Source organism: Rhododendron vialii, chromosome 7a (genome assembly GCF_030253575.1).
Source record: "Rhododendron vialii isolate Sample 1 chromosome 7a, ASM3025357v1".
Lineage (NCBI taxonomy): Eukaryota > Viridiplantae > Streptophyta > Magnoliopsida > Ericales > Ericaceae > Rhododendron > Rhododendron vialii.
In genome coordinates, this window is record NC_080563.1 from 35066513 (window position 1) to 35085657 (window position 19145).

Sequence of the window (19145 nt, forward strand, 5' to 3'; positions counted from 1 at the left end):
TTGGTAGGTTACGGTTGATCCTATTATCACACTTCTTATGGCCTTGGTAGGTTACGGTATGACAATGATCCACTAAGTTTGACATTACTTCCTAGAGTTGTGCTTCTAGAGGGGCTGGTTCAGGGTATTGCTTAAGCTCAACTTGTGGGAGGCCTTTGCAGAGACGTGGATTTGAAGGGAGTAATGGTAATTTTTGGTAATCTTTACTCAATAGCTTAAAAGTTTTAGAAATTCGACGCGAGAGTTTCTTTAGCTGGTCATTCTACGAATCTACCAACCGCTTGAAATATTGATTTAAGAAAGCTAGAGTCTTCTAATATAGAGAGCTAAACCGACTTCCTTTTAGTTTTGGATTTTGAAGGATTGATTTAGGTTTTCCACAGAATCTTATAATTGATTTTCTCTTTATAAACAACGCATAGGATTTTCTTTTTTGGGTTAGGTGGTTATCAAAGACAACATCAAAGCAATTTGCAGGGAAGATATTAGCTAGTGGTGACCGTTGTATACAGAACCCATCCTTTTTGTTTTTTTGGTTATACACAAGGAAGGCCTAAGCCCTGAACACCAAAGCCACTGCTAGCGACAGATCTTAATCTGCCAATGCCATCAACATCGTTCTGCAAATACTCCAGGACCTCCAAAGCAGCTTGCTCGTGGATTAACTCTCTCTGCTCCAATTTTCATACATTTTGGCTCTGTTTTATTGCCACTGTGATAGTGGTGACCATTTGCTGAAATCGTTCGTAATTTGGAAGTTGGGACTTATGTAAAGTTCAACGCAAATGGCCATTTTATTGAGCCTCTTGTATGGAGAGAGATTGGGTTTGATAATGAAAAATTGGTAGTTCTGTTTAATTTTTCATGAAGTTGCTGCTAGTATTTAGATTTCCAAATTAAAAAATAAATAAAAAAATTGATTTTTTCTATACCAGGAGCATGAATACGTATATGCTGGCAAACATTTTCAAATGCAAAACCAATCAAATGATAGGTAATCAGCAGGTTTCTCATAGTCGTGGTTAAAGGAATACACACGCAGAGAGAGAGAGAGAGAGAGAGAGAGAGAGAGAGAGAGAGAGCAGTGCCACTGGAAGAAGGCTCCAGTTTGAGCAGTGCCAGAGGAAGAAGCTAGGCTCCAGTTTTGTTTGTGCTTTGGTTCCCACATCATCTAAGCACAAAAAGTGAGAGAGAGAACATGACTAATAAAAGAAGCAGACAGAGAAGGGGAACTCATACTTTTCTTGGCCTTTGGCTAAGATCAAGTGTAGTATCTATTCTTATCAGTCTAATACTTGATACGTGAGTCATCAATTAACATGATATTAAATTAATTTTTTGAGGGGTAGGGACCTATTATAGTAGCTTGCTAATTGCTATTGGGGTTTCTTGAGCGTTGCCTTGGCGTTGCATTATTGCCTTGGCTTGGTGCATCTCACCCAAAACAAGTTCTAAATTTTATGTGTATGGACCGAAAGAGATGGAGACTGGGATTAGTAACATTCAAAGCAGATGTTCATTGAGACTCGTTACATTAGCATGCTTATGAATCTGCGGTTTATTCAAATTTATGAAACATGATAATTTGTTTGGATTAGCTTATGGGAGTGTATCAATTCGGCCACATTTAAAGCTACTAGTTTGATTTGAACTGCTCACGAATAAAATATAGTTGATCAGATTCTCTAAAATTCGAACATATCGAGATCCTCTAAAGTTTGTGGTGAGTGGATTCTATCGGAACTAGGCAGGCTTCTCTGCAGTCCATATGTATGTGGACTACAGAGAAGCGGTTGTGAACCTTCGGATGGTGTTTTTAACTGTCGAGATTTTAAAAAAAAAATTCAAGGGAAAATTTTAACTTTTCTCCGGAAAAAGTTTTATAAAGTTTGGACCATTGAATGCAAAGAAAAATGGCTGAGATTGGACTGTATGGACTCTCTGCAGTCCAACCGCAAAGAATCCGCCTCCATTCTGTCGTTCCTCATTCCCTTACTATAAAGGTTGTCATCGGGTGGCTCAACCAGCCAACTCACTACCTTGGCCTGCCCAGGGGCTAGGCCGTTCGGACTTTTTTGGCAGGCCGGACTACATATCGCAAATCACTACCCGACCCCGCCCACGGGCTAACCAAATTGACGAGCTAGCAGGCCAAAAGTCAGGCCGGGCTGGCGGGTGGGCATTGAATTGAATTGTGCACTGCTGCTCTTTAAATTGAATTGAATGTCCTTGGGCTTGAATTGTTCACGGCGTCACGGGCTAGCCCAAATATTGTTCACTGCTTTTGTGCGAAAAGTGCCGTGTGGCCCATGTGCAGGACTTGGGATGATAAAAAGTGGCATGTGCATGTGTGCTAAAATATGAGTCTTAGGTGATTTTTGGGCTATCGGGCGGGCGGGCCAAGCAAAAATCTCTAGGTTCAAGTCTGGCCTATGAAAAATTCGGGCTGGGCTAGTCTGTCCGTTGAACGGACTCGGGCCAGGCAATAGACTAATGGGTCGAGCAGGCGGCAATAGCCTAAATGATGACCCTACCTTTAGTAGGGGCTTAATTGCAAGAACACCCCCTAAACTATCGCGTTTTGGCAAGTTCACCCCCTTAAGTTTAAATTCGAGCAACTTCACCCCCCAAACTACCAAATTCGAGCAACTTCACCCCCTCCCCCATTTTCCGTCCATTTCTGTTATAAATTTGGATGGAAAGTTTTCACATTTGGTACTGGTACCGAATTTTAGGTGGTACTGGTACCCAAACTTGATATTGGTACCGAATTTTAGGTGGTACTGGTACCCAATTTTGAAACTTTCCATCCAAATTTATAACAGAAATGGACGGAAAATGGGGAGGGGGTGAAGTTGCTCGAATTTGGTAGTTTCGGGGGTGAAGTTGCTCGAATTTAAACTTAAGGGGGTGAACTTGCCAACACGCGATAGTTTAGGGGGTGTTCTTGCAATTAAGCCTTTAGTAGGAGTACAAACTTGTGGTGAGTGGTTTCTCTCGTTCTTCGTTCCCTTTCTCTTTGTTAAGGGGGTGTTCGGACAAATAAGACAAAGTGGCTTATTTTTTGTCCTTATTCAAATTTTTTTCGTATCACTTGGCTTATCCTCATTTTTTTTGGGAATTATTGCATCTTCATAACGAGAGGAATCTAAAAAGTATAAAATTTTGATCGAAATCCAATATTTTTTGAATAAAAATGAAAAAAGTGGCTTATTGGCTTATTTTTGTTTTTATGTGGGTTTGTTTGGCTTATTTTTTGTGGGAAAGCCAATGGCTTTTTTAGCCGAACAGGGCCTATAGGGTAGAAAATTTTGAATTGCTATTTATTTTTAACTAACTAAAAGAAATGATACTTGAGAAAGTGTCAAATTTTGAGAAAGAAACATATACATAAAGGACGAAAAGTCTGAGGTTCCCAACCGGGAATCCCGACTGGATTCCCGACGGCCCTCCGACCCACTCCGGCCACCAGACGGTCGATCTGAGCCGTCCAAAATTTCTAAAAAAAAAATCGAGTGGGCCTACTTGAGGACAAACGGCATTCGACGTGTGTATGTGGCTGATCCAAACACTCCATTTTTGTGTGTAAAATAAATGGAATATTTGGATCAACTACCTACACACGTCGGATGTTGTTTATTCCCGCATAGGTTCGAATCAACCGTCCGGTGGCCGGAGTAAGCTCGAAGGGCCGTTGGGAATCCAGTCGGGATTCCCCCGTCAGGAACTGTAGCACCACTCCATAAAGGAGTAGTCTTTCTCCTTTGTTTCAATACACCCGACAGAGATTAAATTGTAACACGGCCCCGCCGTGTACAAGGATTGTGCAGCAAACCCATTGATCAACGCCACATCACCATGGCTCATCCAGCACGTTTAATTCTTCTCTCTCTCCGGTTACTTTTCTCACACTTTAGTTTAATTCTTTTAGACTATTTATATATTAAAAATATCATTAAAAACTTAATTATTTTGATTTTCAAAATTCAATTAAATCGGTGCGAAGATTTTATTTTTCTGATTATTTTATCTTTAAGAATCATAATTAAATTGTCTTTAGAACTTTCATAATTATGTATCTACTCTTTATTTAAGATCCTATGGAGCAGAAACTTGATTATAAGAGCCCTAACGATAAAATGTAATTATGACCATTGAGAATAATAAGTTCAGAATAACAAGATCTTCACATCGGTTCAAACGGATTAAAAATTGGAGCACTTAAGTTTCTAACCATATTTTTTAATATATAAACGGTCTAAAAAATTAAGTGTTCCAATTTTTAATCTGTTTAAATCCATGCAAAGATCTTATTATTTTGATCATTTTATTCTAAAGGGTCATAATTAAAGTTTTTTTCTATAGGGCTCTCATAATCAAGTTCCTACTCTATAGGGTCCTAAATAAAGAACAGATACTTAATTATGAGAGCTCTAGAGGCAAAATTTAATTATAATCCTTTAGAATAAAATGATCAAAATAATAAGATCTTCACACTGGTTCAAAATATTCGCCTAACCAGACTAATAAAAATCCTGATTTCACTGTCGTATGCCATGGCGTAGTTAGTATATCTGTATAGATTGTATAGAGTCTCTGTGAGCAAATAAACAAGCTTGGCTTCAAAATTTGCATTCAGAATTCACATATCCAGAGTTCTTTCTAAACACATGCCTTGGCATATCACACAAGTCCTAGTCTCTCTGTGTCAAATGGGAAGTTGAAGCCAAAGAAAAAAAGAAAACCACAAATAAACAAACAACATCAAAACCAACATTCAGGAGATGTATCGCTCCTTCCGACCCCTTTTTGTATGCTTGTTGCGTAAAATCGTGTCATTTTGACCTTGAAAAATAAGATGCTTGCAAGAATATTTTTTCGAACTTTTTGAAAGCATTCAAAATACTCGAGATATTTTGAATAATGTAAAAAAAATTCAAAAAATTATTTTGAGAAGTGATTTATTTTCGGAGTTCAAAATGGCATGCACAGTCTTTCGTAGAAAGCAAACAAAATGAGACATAGAGAGAGTTCATGTGTAGTTATTAACATGGACAACAACCATAATTCAATCAAATTATGGGCTGTAAGTAAGAGCAAAAAGTCTACGCTCACCGCTCATCTTTTACCGCTCTCCCATCGGTCTCAATCTCACCGTAGAGACCGTTGATTGCCGAGATGGACGGTGAGATTGAAAGGTGAATGTGAGCAGTAAAAGATGAGCGGTGAGCGTAACACCGCTGAAGAGAGGGTTGGATCAGTTAGTCTGAGGGCCCCTTCCTGAGTTAATAGGTGGCCGTGAAGGTCTCCTCGCAGCTGTTGTTGCAGTATCTTCCTGCATTCATTTACAATACAACATCAAATACGTACTCTAGTTACAACTAAGAAAAAAACAAATCTGGTTACTCATATAGAGTGTACGTAGGGCTGATAAATGTACCGAATGAGTCAAATAGTTTACGGTTGAAACTTGGTTTGAAATTTTGACAAATTTTAGAAATATATTCGAGTTTGGCTTATTAATAAGACAAATCAATCGCAAATGAGCTTTGATCGATCAAGCCGATCAATCTAGAGTAGCTTGAATGTTTTAAACAACATATGTCAAATGAGAGCAATAGTATGTTCGAACTTGGTGCGAATGCTTAAAGCGCTTCAAAAAAACATTGAAGTATATAATAAAATTTATGAAATAAATTTATCACAAACGATCGCTTTTAAAATGGCCTTTTACCAAAAATATAGTGAAAACGACCCTAACATTGCTTATGAAAAATTCTAAGAGTAGATTCTGCACACATGATAGGAAAGAGAGGAGGTTGACTATACACAATCAAACTTCGGTATGGGCTCTATCACAAAGTATATACTAGCTCTCACACCAATTGGCCTTATTCGTTTTGGGGTCTCAAAATTCCTGAACGCGGTCTCTAATAAATTTTTTCTATTTCTCTCTTCCCACTCATTACTATCAAGAAACCTCCCTCAAAACAGAACAGGGTAAATGACTTAAGAGTTAAGAATGACTCCAAGAGAGAGAGAGAGAGAGAGATGGTCTTACAAGTGATATTATAGCAGAAGAAGCTAAAGCAGGGTCTGGTGTGGAAGGTGAATCAGCTGCATCTGGGTCGTCAGTTGTTGAAGCTGCTGGATCCGTTGCTCCTGATCCCCCTCCTCCAGCGTCTGAACAAGTAGAATCTTGGACAGCACTTGCTACATTTAGTACTCCACAATTTTCTGAACTTATAGAAGAAGAAGAAGAGTCCACCACCACCTCCTTCTCCTCCCCAGATTTTGTAGATTCGTGGTTCGACTCAAAAAGAAAAAGAAAGAAAAAAGAAAATACAATCACCTTCATGAAGAAAGCATAGTTTATTGGATTCACTAGAATATGAATGCATCCTGTTTCTCTTAATACTTTTGGCGAATGGATTCTCTCATTTCCCATTACCTTTGCAGTAGGCTAGAAATTATGAATTGTTGTTTGACGAAATAGAACCAATGGTGCTTCGAAAAGTGTCGAATTATGAAGAAGAAAAGTACATCGATCATATATATTTATAGTGGGTTACCGTGGGTTAAGGAATGTCAAACTCTTGACATGAACCAAGTTATTAACGCTCTTTTTTGTCACTTCAGCTAGACCTCAAGTTCAGAGATTATCAATCTGAACCCCAAGAAGTTCCTACTATGAAGGGAACACATTCAGCTTTCAAACAGGGGAATGTGCATGAGGTGGTTACGATTGATTAAGTTTTTAAATTTACCATCTTAGTGGGTTAGCGTGGGTTAAGGAGATCGAGTCAAACTCTCAACATGAACCTAGTTATCAACGCTAGCTAGCTCTTTAATTACCACCTGATCCAGATCTAAGGTTAAGAGATTAACGATTTGAACCCCAAGAAATTCCTAATTTGACGGGAACATGTTAAGCTTTCAAAAAGGGATATGTGCATGAGGCGGTCACAATTCAATAAGTTTTAGTTTACCATCTTATCCCTCAAAGCTAACTCAAGCCAGCTAAATTTCGTCATAACTTTGTCTAGTTTGGGGGTATTTTAGGAAAATGAAATATTCGCCCAACGACACTGAATCTTGATTTTTTTTATTGGTGGAAATTGGCTTATTGCATCAAGTATATAATGTACACAATACCTAGGAGAAAATAAACAAGCCTGACTTCAAAATTTACATTCAGAAAATACATGTCCAGAGTTCTTTCTAAAACACTTCCCTTGGCATATCAACACAAGTCCTAGTCTGTCTCTCAATCAGAAAGTCGAAGCCCAGGAAAAAAAATAACGAAATGAAACCAAAAAAAAAAATGAATTTAATATGTAGTTATATATGTACCAACATATATATTAACACCTACCGATATATTTGTGGGGGGCCGGAATATCCATGGTTCGGAAGGTCCAGAGGGTTCTTTCGTACTCAGAACCAATAGGGCAGGACCCTCAGTTCGCTTGTAACATCACTGCACATCGTGGGAAGGCACTCGATCTGCTGTTCCGCTGAGCATGTGCTAACCCCCAGAGGCTCTCCCAAGCGTATTCCCTTCCTGGCATGTTTTACCGCATGATCGCTCGGTAAGACCTTAGCACATTCGGCGGTATAAAGCTTTCATTCGGAAGGTACGTTATCATTCGGGAAAATATCTCAGGAATAGTGCTTACAAGTGGGAATCAAAGGGTCATCTAGAAGCTTTCTACTTATGGCCGAAAATGACATGATCTAGAAGTTTTCTACTTATAGCCGAAAGTGGCATCATCTACTTGTCCAAAACTCAAAGCCTTGCCTATACATAAGAGGTGATACCACAAGGTAAAGGATCTAATCTCTCTCATTCCTACAAACTTCACTAAAAGCATACTTTCCTCTAACTCTCGGGCTCTTACTAACTTGCTCGTCAGAGCATCTTCCCGGAGGTACACTCCCCTTCGGTTTTTAGGTACCCAGTTCATCGTTCTATATACCCTTTCACCATACAACAGCAAGGAGGAAGAGGTTCAAGGATTTCTTCAGCCCCCACAATATTTTTACATCCCACAGCTTCGGCAGATCGCTTGGCCTTGTTCTACAAAGACGAAATTATGGGGTGCAAGTAATTAAAGCTAGAGGAGGGCTGGGGTTGGATCACTTAGTCCCATGTAGGGCCACTTCCAGAGTTAATAGGTGGTCTTGAAAGTCTCCTCCCAGCTGTTCTTGCTGCATCATCCTATTCATTTACGGCATCAAATAAGCTGATTAACCATCCAAAATGTAAGCATACAGAGAGATATACCAACTTAAAATTTACAAACCACATAGAGTGTCAGACCTTATGAATTGACATCCATGTTTGCCTCTTCACTTGATAATTTAAGTGTTAGAAATCCGACACAAGAGTTTCTTTAGCTGGTCATGCTAATACAGAGCTAAACCGACTTCCTTAGTTTTGGATTTTGGAGGATTGATTTAAGTTTTCCACAGAATCTTATAATTGATTTCTCTTTTATAAAAAAAAAACGTATAGGATTTGCTTTTTTGGGTTAGGTGGTGATCAAAGACAACATCAAAGCAATTTGCAGGGAAGATACTGGCGGTGACCGTTGTATGCTAGGCTGCTTAGATGGGAATTAATCTACTTCATATAGAAGCCCATCCTTCAATTTTCATACATTTTGGCTCACTTTTATTGCCACTGTCATAGTGGTGACCATTTGCTTAAATCGTTCATAATTTGGAAGTTGGGACTTATGTAACTTTCAATGCAAATGGCCATTTTATTGAGCCTCTTATATGGAGGGTGATTGCGTTTGGTAATGAAAATTTACAGTTGACACATGCTTCATCATATTATGACATGGAATGAAGGAAAACTCAGAAGTTGTGTTACCAAAAATGAAACCAATGCCATATTGAAGATTCCTATTAGCATCACAAAGTCTGAAGATAAAGTAGTTTGGGGCCCCTACAAGTCTGGCAAATATACTGTCAAGTCAGGATATGTCCAAGCTTACAACTTGAAAGCTAGAGTGAGAATCCAGAGGCCCTCTTCTTCTCGTAGTATTCCTCAGAAAGTATGGACAAAGCTCTGGTCCATTCCCACCATTCCAAAGGTACGTAACTTTATATGGAGAATTGTGTGTAATTGGATGGCATCTAAGGAAAATCTCTACAAGAAGAAATGTGCTCACTCCCCGCTTTGTCCGATCTGTGAGAAGGAAACCGAATCCATTGAGCATATTCTGTTCAGATGTTCATGGACTAAAGCTATCTGGTTTCGGTGTGGCCTAACTTACTGGATTAACGAGAAATCAACAGTAACGGTGGATAAATGGGCGGAAGATATTCTATGTGGTAGCATGGCTAAGGAAGCTGGAACTGAGGTGGTAGGTCTGGTGTTTCAAGTTTGCTGGTCCATATGGAAGGCACGTAATGATTGTGTTTTCAATGGTAACCTTCCTAACCCTAATAGAACAATTGCCATGGCAAACCTTGCAAACACAGATTACCTCTAGGCCACGTACGTACAAGGTTAGTGAAGGTAGGGGGGTTCTCAATAATCCTAGAAGAATGGAAAGGTGGGTTCCCCCCCACCCTACCCCCTAGTCATTGCGTTAAATTCAATTGTGATGGAGCATTTTCGTCTTCCCACAGCAAAGCTGCCTTTGGTTTTTTAGCTAGAGATAGTGGTGTACAAGCTCTTTTTTGGAGATCTAGACGAATCATTGCCTCCTCGGCACTCTTTACAGAAGCTTGGGCCCTTCGTATAGCGTGTGGGGCTGCTACTGATATGGGCACTATGGATGCAATTTTTGAATCTGATTGCAAGGAGCTGATCGACTATTTTTTGAAGGAAGGCCACCACTGCCAATGGGAAATTTCTTCGCTGGTTGCTGATGTCAAATGTTGGGCTAAAGGGAGAAACTGGAAGTTCTCATGGGTCTACAGGGAACAAAATCGTGCAGCTCACAGGCTTGTTTCTTCAAGTTTTGATAGGAATTTTTGTATTTATCCAGGTTGTATCCCTCCTGGGATTGAGGATCTCATTGCTAGAGAAAAACCCCCTTAGTTTTTTATTTTATTTTATTTGTATCTCTGTTTGTCATTTCAAAAAAAATAAAATCTTCTATATGAAGCTGCAGTTTGTTCAAATACTTTTTTGGTTACGCGTGGATTTTTCTTTATGTGCAAGTCCTAGGCCATTACTATTCGTACGTATCATGGCAAGAGAAATTTATGGAGAATTTACAGTAGACTATTGCAAGTTAGAGCGGTTTCTATTATTCTCCTCATGAAATTGGTGGTTCTGTTTAATTTTCCATGAAGTCGCTGCTATTATTTAGATTTCCAGATATAAAAAAAATCGATTTTCTCTCTATCGGGAGCATGAATACATATATGCTGGCAAACATTTTCAAACGCAAAACCAATCACATGATAGGTAATCAGCAGGTTTCTCGTAGTCGTGGTTAAAGGAATACACACGCAGAGAGAGAGAGAGCAGTGCCCCTGAAAGAAGGCTCCAGTTTTGTGTTTTGCTTCCCACATCGTCTAAGCACCAAAAGGGAGAGAGATAAGATGACTAATAAAACAAGCAGACGACACATTCAGCACTCATACCTTTCTCGGCCTTTTGGCTAAGATCAAGTGTAGTATCTGTTCTTATCAGTTTAATATCTGATACGTGGGCCATCGGTTCACATGATATTAAATTAATTTTTTGAGGGTGAGAGGCTCATCACAATAGCTTGCTATTGGAGTCTCTTGAGCGTCGCCTTGGCGTTGCACTACTGCCTTGGCCTGGCGCACCCCACCCAAAACGAGTTCCAAATTTTACATGGATGGGTGTTTTGAGCATAAAGATTCCACTGACCTATAAATAGTGGACCTAACCCTTGGCTATAAACAGTGGACCTAACCCTTGGGGATGCGGAAATAGACGAAAGACTTGGATTAGTGTTACATTCAACGTAGATGGCCAGTTTATTGAGCCCCTCACGAAGGGTTCGGTGATGAAAAATTACAATCGCATGTTTCATCATTTTAAGACCCCTTTCCTATCCTACGACGAATCCATCGCCAATGCCTGTTGCCGCTTCAAAGCCATAGCCCAGCCGAAGCCTTAATCACCGGGTAGAAGAACCAGTTAGCGGCCAGGTTTTCCGGTGACGAAAGAGTAAACTGCCACTGAATCGATAGTTGGAAACTTGGAATGGCTGGTGAATAAAATTGATGTTAATGGCTCTGCTGGAATTGGGTGACATTTTCTTTTGTTGTACTGGAATTCGTTTCAAACGAAGGGCGATATTTTCTACTATTGTTTTTGGTTGTAATTGCTCTGCTACCCTGATATTATTAGGGCTTGTCCTAATGTGATCAGTTCTATATGCTTTTGGTTGGAACCTTTCCAACTAATTGCGTTTTAGAGGATTCGATGGGGCATATGATTGTCGAGTAAGTTGGGTGCCAACTTGTTGGGATGCTTCCATCTTGTTGTAATGTCGTCTTCCTTCTTATCCATTTAATCTTCGTAACTCTCCAAAGGTTAATAAAATCTTGCTTTGCTGTTAAAAAGGGAACGTATTAAGCAGTTAAAAAGGGATATATTTGCATTAGGAGGTTACAACTCAGTAAGCTTTAAAGGGCTAACTGAAGTTGCCAAAATTTCACAACCTTGTCGAATTTTCTGTGTATTGTAGGAATATTCAACAAACCAGAAAAAATCTTGATTTCACTGGTGCGTGCCATCGGTCCATTGGAGTGCGTTTCCACATAGACTACAGGCTAATGGTAAAAGTCCAATTATGTGAATGGATCGAAATAGATGAAGAGTGACCCAGTTTATTGAGCCTCTTACACGGAGGGTGATTGGGGTTTGGTGAAAAAATTACAATTGCATTCATCATCTTATGAAGTTGCGGTTTGTGCAGATTATGCAATCTGATAATTTGTTTCGATTAGCTTATGCGAGAGTATCATTCCGGCCCCATTTTGAAGCCACTGGTTTTGATAAGGGATCTGTTGATTTTGCCGTTCATGTAGAAAATATAGTTGATTGGATTCTCTAAAATTCGAACGCATCCAGATTCTCTAAAGTTTGAATGGATTCTCCCGTTCCTCATTCCCGTCATATATGTATACATAATGGGTTAGCGGGCGTTGAGGACAGTCCAAACACAACGTACTCTCGATATAAACTAAGTTATAAACGCTACTTACGACTTGAGCTAGACCCTCATGTTCAGAGATTAACAATCTGACTATCTGAGCCCCAAGAAGTCCCTACTTTGCAGGGAACTTATTAAGCTTTTGAAAAGGGATATGTGCATGAGGTGGTTACCATCTTCTCTAAATTTCACCACAACTTTGTCTAATATTCGGAGTATTGAACGAAATCAAAATATTTGCCCAAGTAGACCGATAAATCCTGACTCCGCTGTTGTGTGCCATAGGCATGCTTGTGTACTTGTAGAGATTGTATAGAGTCGCTGTGAGCAAATAAACAAGCCTGGCTTCAAAATTCGCCATCAGAATTCACATATCCAGAGTTGTTTCTAAACACGTCTTGGTATATCACACAAGTTCTAGTCTCTGAGTCAAACGGGAAGTTGAAGCCAAAGAAGAAAAAAGAAAACCACAAATAAACAAATTAACAACATCAAAACCTACATACGGGAAATATATTACTCCTTTCGTCCCTTTTTGTATGCTTGTGACGTAAAATCGTGTCATTTTGACCTTGAAAAATAAGGTGCTTGCGAGAACATTTTTTTCGAACTTTTAACTTGAAACCAGTCAAAATACTTGAGATCTTTCGAATGATGCAAAGAAAAATTCATAAAAATATTTTGGCTAGTAATTAATTTTTCGAGTTCAAAATGGCACGGTCTCCCGTAGAAAGCAAACAAAATGAGACGGAAGGAGAGACGGGTTGGATCAGTTAGTCTGAGGGCCACTTCCAGAGTTAATAGGTGGCCGTGAAGATCTCCTCGCAGCTGTTGTTGCAGTATCTTCCTGCATTCATTTACAATAAAACATCAAATACGTACTCTAGTTACTACTAAGCAAAAAAACAAATCTGGTTACTCATACAGAGCACTGTACCCAGGGCTGTTAAACGTACCGAACGAGTCAAATAGTTTACTGTTGAAGTTTGGTTCGAAAATTTAACGAATTTTAGAAATGTATTCGAGCTTGGCTTGTTAATAAGACAAATCGATTGCAAATGAGCTTTGATCAAGCCGATCACAAATTTATGGAATAAATCGAATGCTTAAAGTGCTTCAAAAAAACATTGAAGTATATAGTAAAATTTATGGAATAAATCGATCACAAATGATCGCTATTAATTAGCAACCGAACATGAGATTGAACTCAAGTGGTCGGTTCGTTTATCAGACCCTATGAAGCACCGACACCTCTAGAGGTCGAGATATCGCAGTGTCGGACACGAGGACACAGAGACACCGCAAGGATACGTACGGGACACGCCACGTGGGGTGTCCCATAATTTAATTTGAATTTTTCATGGGGACACGGCGGGGACACGGCTGGGGACACTGATGGGAACACCGCAGGGGTCAAACTGTAATTTTTTTAAAATTTTGGGGGCCAACCTGTAATTTTTGAAAAAATTAGGGGTCAAACTGTAAATTTTTTAAAAAAATTTGGGGCCAAATTATAATTTTTTTTAAATTCATGGGTGCTAAAAAATAATTATTTATTTATATATATATATACACATAGCGTGTCCCCATTTTTTTAGAATTTCCGTGTCCCGGTGTCGATTTCGGTGTCCGAGTCGGTGCATCATAGATCAGACCTAACCCTAAAGTGTACCTATATCTGCATAAATTACATACAGATATATCAAATTAAAAACATCTTGTGATATTGTTATCCTGGGGCATACCCCTGTAGTCCCCATTGTAAAAGGTTGTTTTTGCTGGTATAAAATTAAATTAGGGAGATTTTTTTATAGGTCCATTATAGCATGTTTCTAATTCACCCAGTATATTTCTAAAATTTCTAACACCTTTGATCCACTAATAATTTTAATGACAAAAATATCCTATGTAAAAGAAACAAAGGTCTTGTTTGACGAATACAAAAAATGTATTTTTTTCATTTTTTTGGATCTTGTTGCAACCACATAACCACCACCACCACCACTACAATGACTACAGCCCCCACCACCACCTCCACCATCACGCCGCCGCCGCCACCACCACCACCACAACGCCGCCACCTCCACCCATCACCACCTCTACCACCACGCCGCCACCGCCGCCACTACCAAAATGACAACCACCATGCCACCACCACCACCACCACAGCCACCACAATGCCGCCACCACAATGCTGCCATCACAACCACCACCACCATCACCACCACGTCACCACCGCCGCCGCCATCACAATGACCACCACCATGCCACCGCCACCACAACTAGCGCCACCACAACCACCCCGCCACCATCACCAACACCACCACTGCTACCACCACGCCGCCTCTATCACTCCACCACCACCACTTCTTCTTTACAAAAGCGCCTTTATTTGCAGTCTAAAAGTGCAATCTAAATTTTCTCTGGCATTGGTGTTCATTTAACAAATTTGCAGTCTAAATTCTCATTGGCGTTAGTGTTCATTTGATAATTTGCAGTCTAAATTTGTGTGTAAACTGCAAATTTGCATTTTTACTACAAAGTTTACGAAAATGTCTTTATTTGCAATCTAAATTTTCTCTGACATTGGTGTTCATTTAACAAATTTACAGTCTAAAAATATAAATTTGCAGTCTAAATTCTCAGTGGAGCTTGGCTGAATTACAAATTTGCAGTCTAAAAATGCAAATTTGCAATCTAAATTATCAGTGGAGCTCGGCTGTGATGATGGTGAACACGACAGTGGTGACCAGGTGGTGCTCGGCGGTGCTGATAAGGTCCGTGGGTGGTGGTGAGGAGGTGGTGGTGGTGGCCGGTTTCTGTTGTTAGGAGATGGTGGGCTCGGTGATCGGTGGTGCAAGGTGGTGGTGCAAGGTGATGAGGCGGTGCGTTACGGTGGCGTTGAGGACTGGGTCGGTGGGGAGGTTAGAGAGAGAGGGATGAGAGAGCGGAGGAGGAGGAGAGAGATTCGATTGGTAGTGGCTGTGATGTAGTAGTTGTGGGGATAACGTTTAAACTTAAAAAGAAAGGGCAATTTTGTCCAATCAAAAAGTGAAGCTGGACCCGAGGCTTTAACAAAAAGAATGGACTGGACTAGAGGTGTTTTAGAAATATAAGGTGGACTGGGCATATTATTAAACCCTATAATGTACCTTACAACAATTTTTTAAATTAAATTACCCCAACAAAAAAACTTGGAAATTAAACTTACACTGTCAAGAGAAATTTTTTTTTCTAATTAAAGTGTCCGGGCCAATTTATGCTCAGCTCGACTATTATAGGGCACAATTCTACCGCCCACTAGCCAAAGCTCAATTAAAATCAGAACAAAGCTTTGTATGGACATGTCCCAAAGGAATTGTTAAAACCTGACAAGTTTTAAATTTGAGATCTTAAGAGAAAACAACTCCTAAATCTTAGATTTTGACCACCAAGTCAACCCCTTGAGGCTAACTACCAAAGAATTTGATATGCGATGGACACGTTATGCACTCTAATAGTATTGCTTACGAAAAATTCTAAGAGTAGATTCTGCACACATGATTGGAAAGAGAGGACAAATTGTTTAGTACCTTGGATTATTTCTCACCAATATCGGTATGGGCTCTATCACAAATTATTGCTCCCACACCAATGTGTAGAAGCACTGAATGAATCCATGAGAGAGAGAGAGAGAGAATGAGAGAGAGATGGTCTTACAAGTGATATTATAGCAGGAGAAGCTAAAGCAGGGTCTGGTGTGGAAGGTGAATCAGCTGCATCTGGGTCTTCAGTTGTTGAAGCTGCTGGATCCGTTGCTCCTGATACCCCTCCTCCTCCAGCGTTTGAACCAGAAGAATCTTGGACAGCATGACTCGGTTCATTTACTCCTTTTTCACCATCTTTTTCTGAACTTATTATAGAAGAAGAAGAGTCCTCCACCACCACCAACTCCTTCTCCTTGATCCCAGATTTTGTGGACTCGTGATTCTCAAAACCCAAGCACCTCAGGAAAACCCTTATAGCTTCTTCAAGATAACAATACCATGGGGTATTATCAATAACTGTTGTATTGTTTTTCACTTCCTTTTTTGATGTAGCATCCTCCATTATTTCTAGGTTCTCTGATGACACGATCTTGTCACCTCCTCCTCTTTTATATGCCTCCCTCCTTGATAAGTCACATAATGCAAGTGTGTGTGCGTGTCCGTAAGCATGAGTGTAAAAATGTCTTCCAAAAAAAACATCTTAAACAATTAAAATTCGGGAGTATGAGGATTGAAAGCACAAGTGTAGAGCGATGATTGAGAGGAAAATGAAAGACCATTTTGAAGTATTACGTTTCGGGAGTACGGGGATCGAAAGCACAAGTACGGAGCGATGATTGAGAGGAGAAGGGAATGCCATTTTGAAGTATTACGTGACTAAGCTGTCTCCTACCCTCCTCCTCCTAGATATTCAATTCAGGAGTAGTAGTACAATTCACGACACCCAAAATAGTACACCCTCCAGGAAACAAATCAACAGTTCAGAACTCTATTTTGAACGAGTTTTTTAAATTTGAACCGCTCATTTATTTTCATGGAGGGTTTTCCTGGCATGGGTTTTCTGCACTGTATGATTTGGGTTTTCTGGACCGTATCATTTCTGTTGGAATTTGGGACCGGTCCAGGACCAAATCGGATCGCCCATGTGGGCATGACCCGATGACCCATATATTAAAGAGTCCTATCTCCTCTTGATGATAAGATAGGAGAAGTTAAAATAATTCTAATCTCTTAGGATTAGAAGACTTTTAAAATATCTAGGATGCTCTTTCCATTTATTTCTTGCAGGATGTTCATAAAGAACACACACAAGAGATATACAAAAATGAAATAGAGTTCTGAGAAACTCTCTCTCTCTTTTCGATAGTTCTCTTTCTGTCATTAAAGAGCAATCCGAGCTTTGCACCGTGGAATAGGAGGTGATACTCGATCCTTGTAGTATCACTCCTTCTCAGGAATTTATCGTTAATTTAGTACATGATCGAGAATTCATAATCCATTTACACCAAGATCCAGTTCAGTTAAAATTTGCAAGGTAACCCAAATCACCACTATGGTTATATTTTTCTGACATTGTATTCAACTCAATTTTTGTAATGAATGACTCTGCAGCGGTTGTTGGCAGTCTACCTCGGTCTTCAGTAGAATCTTAAATGAAGTATTCAACAAAACGACACTTCTCTTCTCTGGCCCATTCCGGAAACGGAAATAAATACTTATTTTTTAAGAAGGCAATTTCAAGTTTAAAAATTATGTGTTTACGTAAATAATTTTCCTACCAATATAGATCTTGTTTGATAGATCTCATTGAGATCTTTTATACGGTGAAAAAAAATTGAAAAATAATTTTTCATTTATATTATTTTTGAATTTGAAAATGTGAAATAAGTACTTATTTTTTAAGAAGGTGTTTTAGAACGGAGCCTAGTGTCTTTCATGTTACCAGAAATGTTTTTTTTTTGGAAATGTTACCGCTCTGTCCTCCCAATAACCAGTATTTTGAATCTCTTCAAAAAAACTATTTATTATGCTTTTTAATACATAATATTTTCTTTAATAATATGAATCTTTAAGCTCATATCACTCTGCATTTTTATGAACTTAAATTAAATTTAACTTAAATATGAGAATTTGTCATTTTTTTTTCGCATTTGTTAGTTTTGCGCCAAAATTTTAACGGCTAACAAATGCGAAAAAAATATTCAAATAAGAAAAAAAATTTCAAATTTAAGTGAAGTCCATAAAAAAGGAAAAAATTATCACTTGATCCTAGAGCAATCTCCAAAGCCATGCGATATTATTTTGGGAAAATGACGGCCCATGACGTGTTTTGATAATTAATATCCACCAAGAACAGGCTGAGAATATTTGTTAATGCTGAAAATGTCCTTGGCGGATATTAATTATCAAAAAACGTCTTTAGCTGTCATTTTCCCTATTATTTTCACTACACATCGGTGTATGTTCCATCATCGAGTGTTGTTGTGGGTTTTGTCTCTCCGACTGTATTTTTTAACTTTTGGTTGGAATTTCTTCCTTTAGGCCATCCACAATGGTATAATCAAAAATAGATAAACAAACGTTGACACATCAGCTTTTGATTATTCATTTAAGAGGTTGTTAAACTTACCAATGTTGAGATTCACAATAGTCGCTTCTAGTCTATAACCAAAATAAGGAGTTCACAACAATTTCACTCCCCCCCCCCCCCCCGTTTTCCGACATTCACTTCTCTTCATTTACGTATTTTTTTGGGCAAAAATATATCGATTATCTCCCTTAATTTTGGAAAAAAATTAATCTGTAACTTCCTTCCCTACTATTATAATTTTTTTTTTTTTTTGTGGGGGGGGGGGAATAGAAACGGGAAAGAAGAGTGAAATACCTTAATCCGATGACAATGCGTTGAATTGTAGATGATCGAGAGATATGAACTTCACTTTTGGAGGGAAAGAAAGAGAAATAGTTTGTGGGTAAAGTGGAGAAGATATAAAGTTGGCGAAGAAGAGAAGAAGAAAATACCAATTGAAACATGCGTGTATACAAATTTTGGAACTAGTTAACTTATGTGATATAGGGTCGATAAATCTTGATTATTGAAAAATGTTGCTAGTTTTAATTATCCAAAGCCTAAAATTTAATTATTTCTAAGGATGTTGCTAAATTTAATTATACCATTGTGAGTCATCTTTTGTACAAATATTGTTAACTTTAAAAATAATTGATTTTTTATTATATCACTGTGAATGGCCTCATACCTAGTAAATTGTTACTCCACTTTTGTTGATAAAAATTAAAAAAAAATATTCCACCATCAAGTGTGTGGCTAATGCACGGCCATGATATTCCTCCAGCTGGTACTCCTGGAGCATTAAATAATTACTTCGATAAAGGTAACCAGTCATAATCTCTAACTTTGGGATAGTTAATATCACTTCATTTATTGATAGTATTATTATGT

General features: G+C 38.9%; 1 protein-coding gene and 2 non-coding genes across 5 annotated transcripts; 2 read left to right on the forward strand and 1 right to left on the reverse strand.

The window, feature by feature from the left end:
* Positions 1-1235: 1235 nt before the first annotated feature.
* Positions 1236-1439, forward strand: LOC131334937 (U2 spliceosomal RNA). Its single transcript, XR_009202339.1, has one exon. It is a non-coding gene; the product is annotated as a U2 spliceosomal RNA (small nuclear RNA).
* Positions 1440-4601: 3162 nt separating this feature from the next.
* Positions 4602-16343, reverse strand: LOC131334151 (uncharacterized). 3 transcript variants are annotated; one of them, XM_058369037.1, is made up of 2 exons: positions 15858-16343; positions 4602-5335 (listed from the first exon to the last, which is right to left on the reverse strand). In XM_058369037.1, the coding sequence occupies exons 1-2, from the start codon at positions 16245-16247 to the stop codon at positions 5258-5260; spliced, it is 468 nt and encodes a 155-aa protein (XP_058225020.1). In that variant the 5' UTR covers positions 16248-16343; the 3' UTR covers positions 4602-5257. The 3 variants fall into 3 exon arrangements, with proteins under 3 accessions (XP_058225020.1, XP_058225021.1, XP_058225019.1); XM_058369038.1 differs by lacking the exon at positions 15858-16343 and adding an exon at positions 6062-6745; XM_058369036.1 differs by lacking the exon at positions 4602-5335 and adding an exon at positions 12483-13005 and having other exon boundaries at positions 15858-16323.
* LOC131335014 (U2 spliceosomal RNA) lies at positions 10608-10805 on the forward strand. The gene has a single exon (XR_009202408.1). It is a non-coding gene; the product is annotated as a U2 spliceosomal RNA (small nuclear RNA).
* Positions 16344-19145: the final 2802 nt, after the last annotated feature.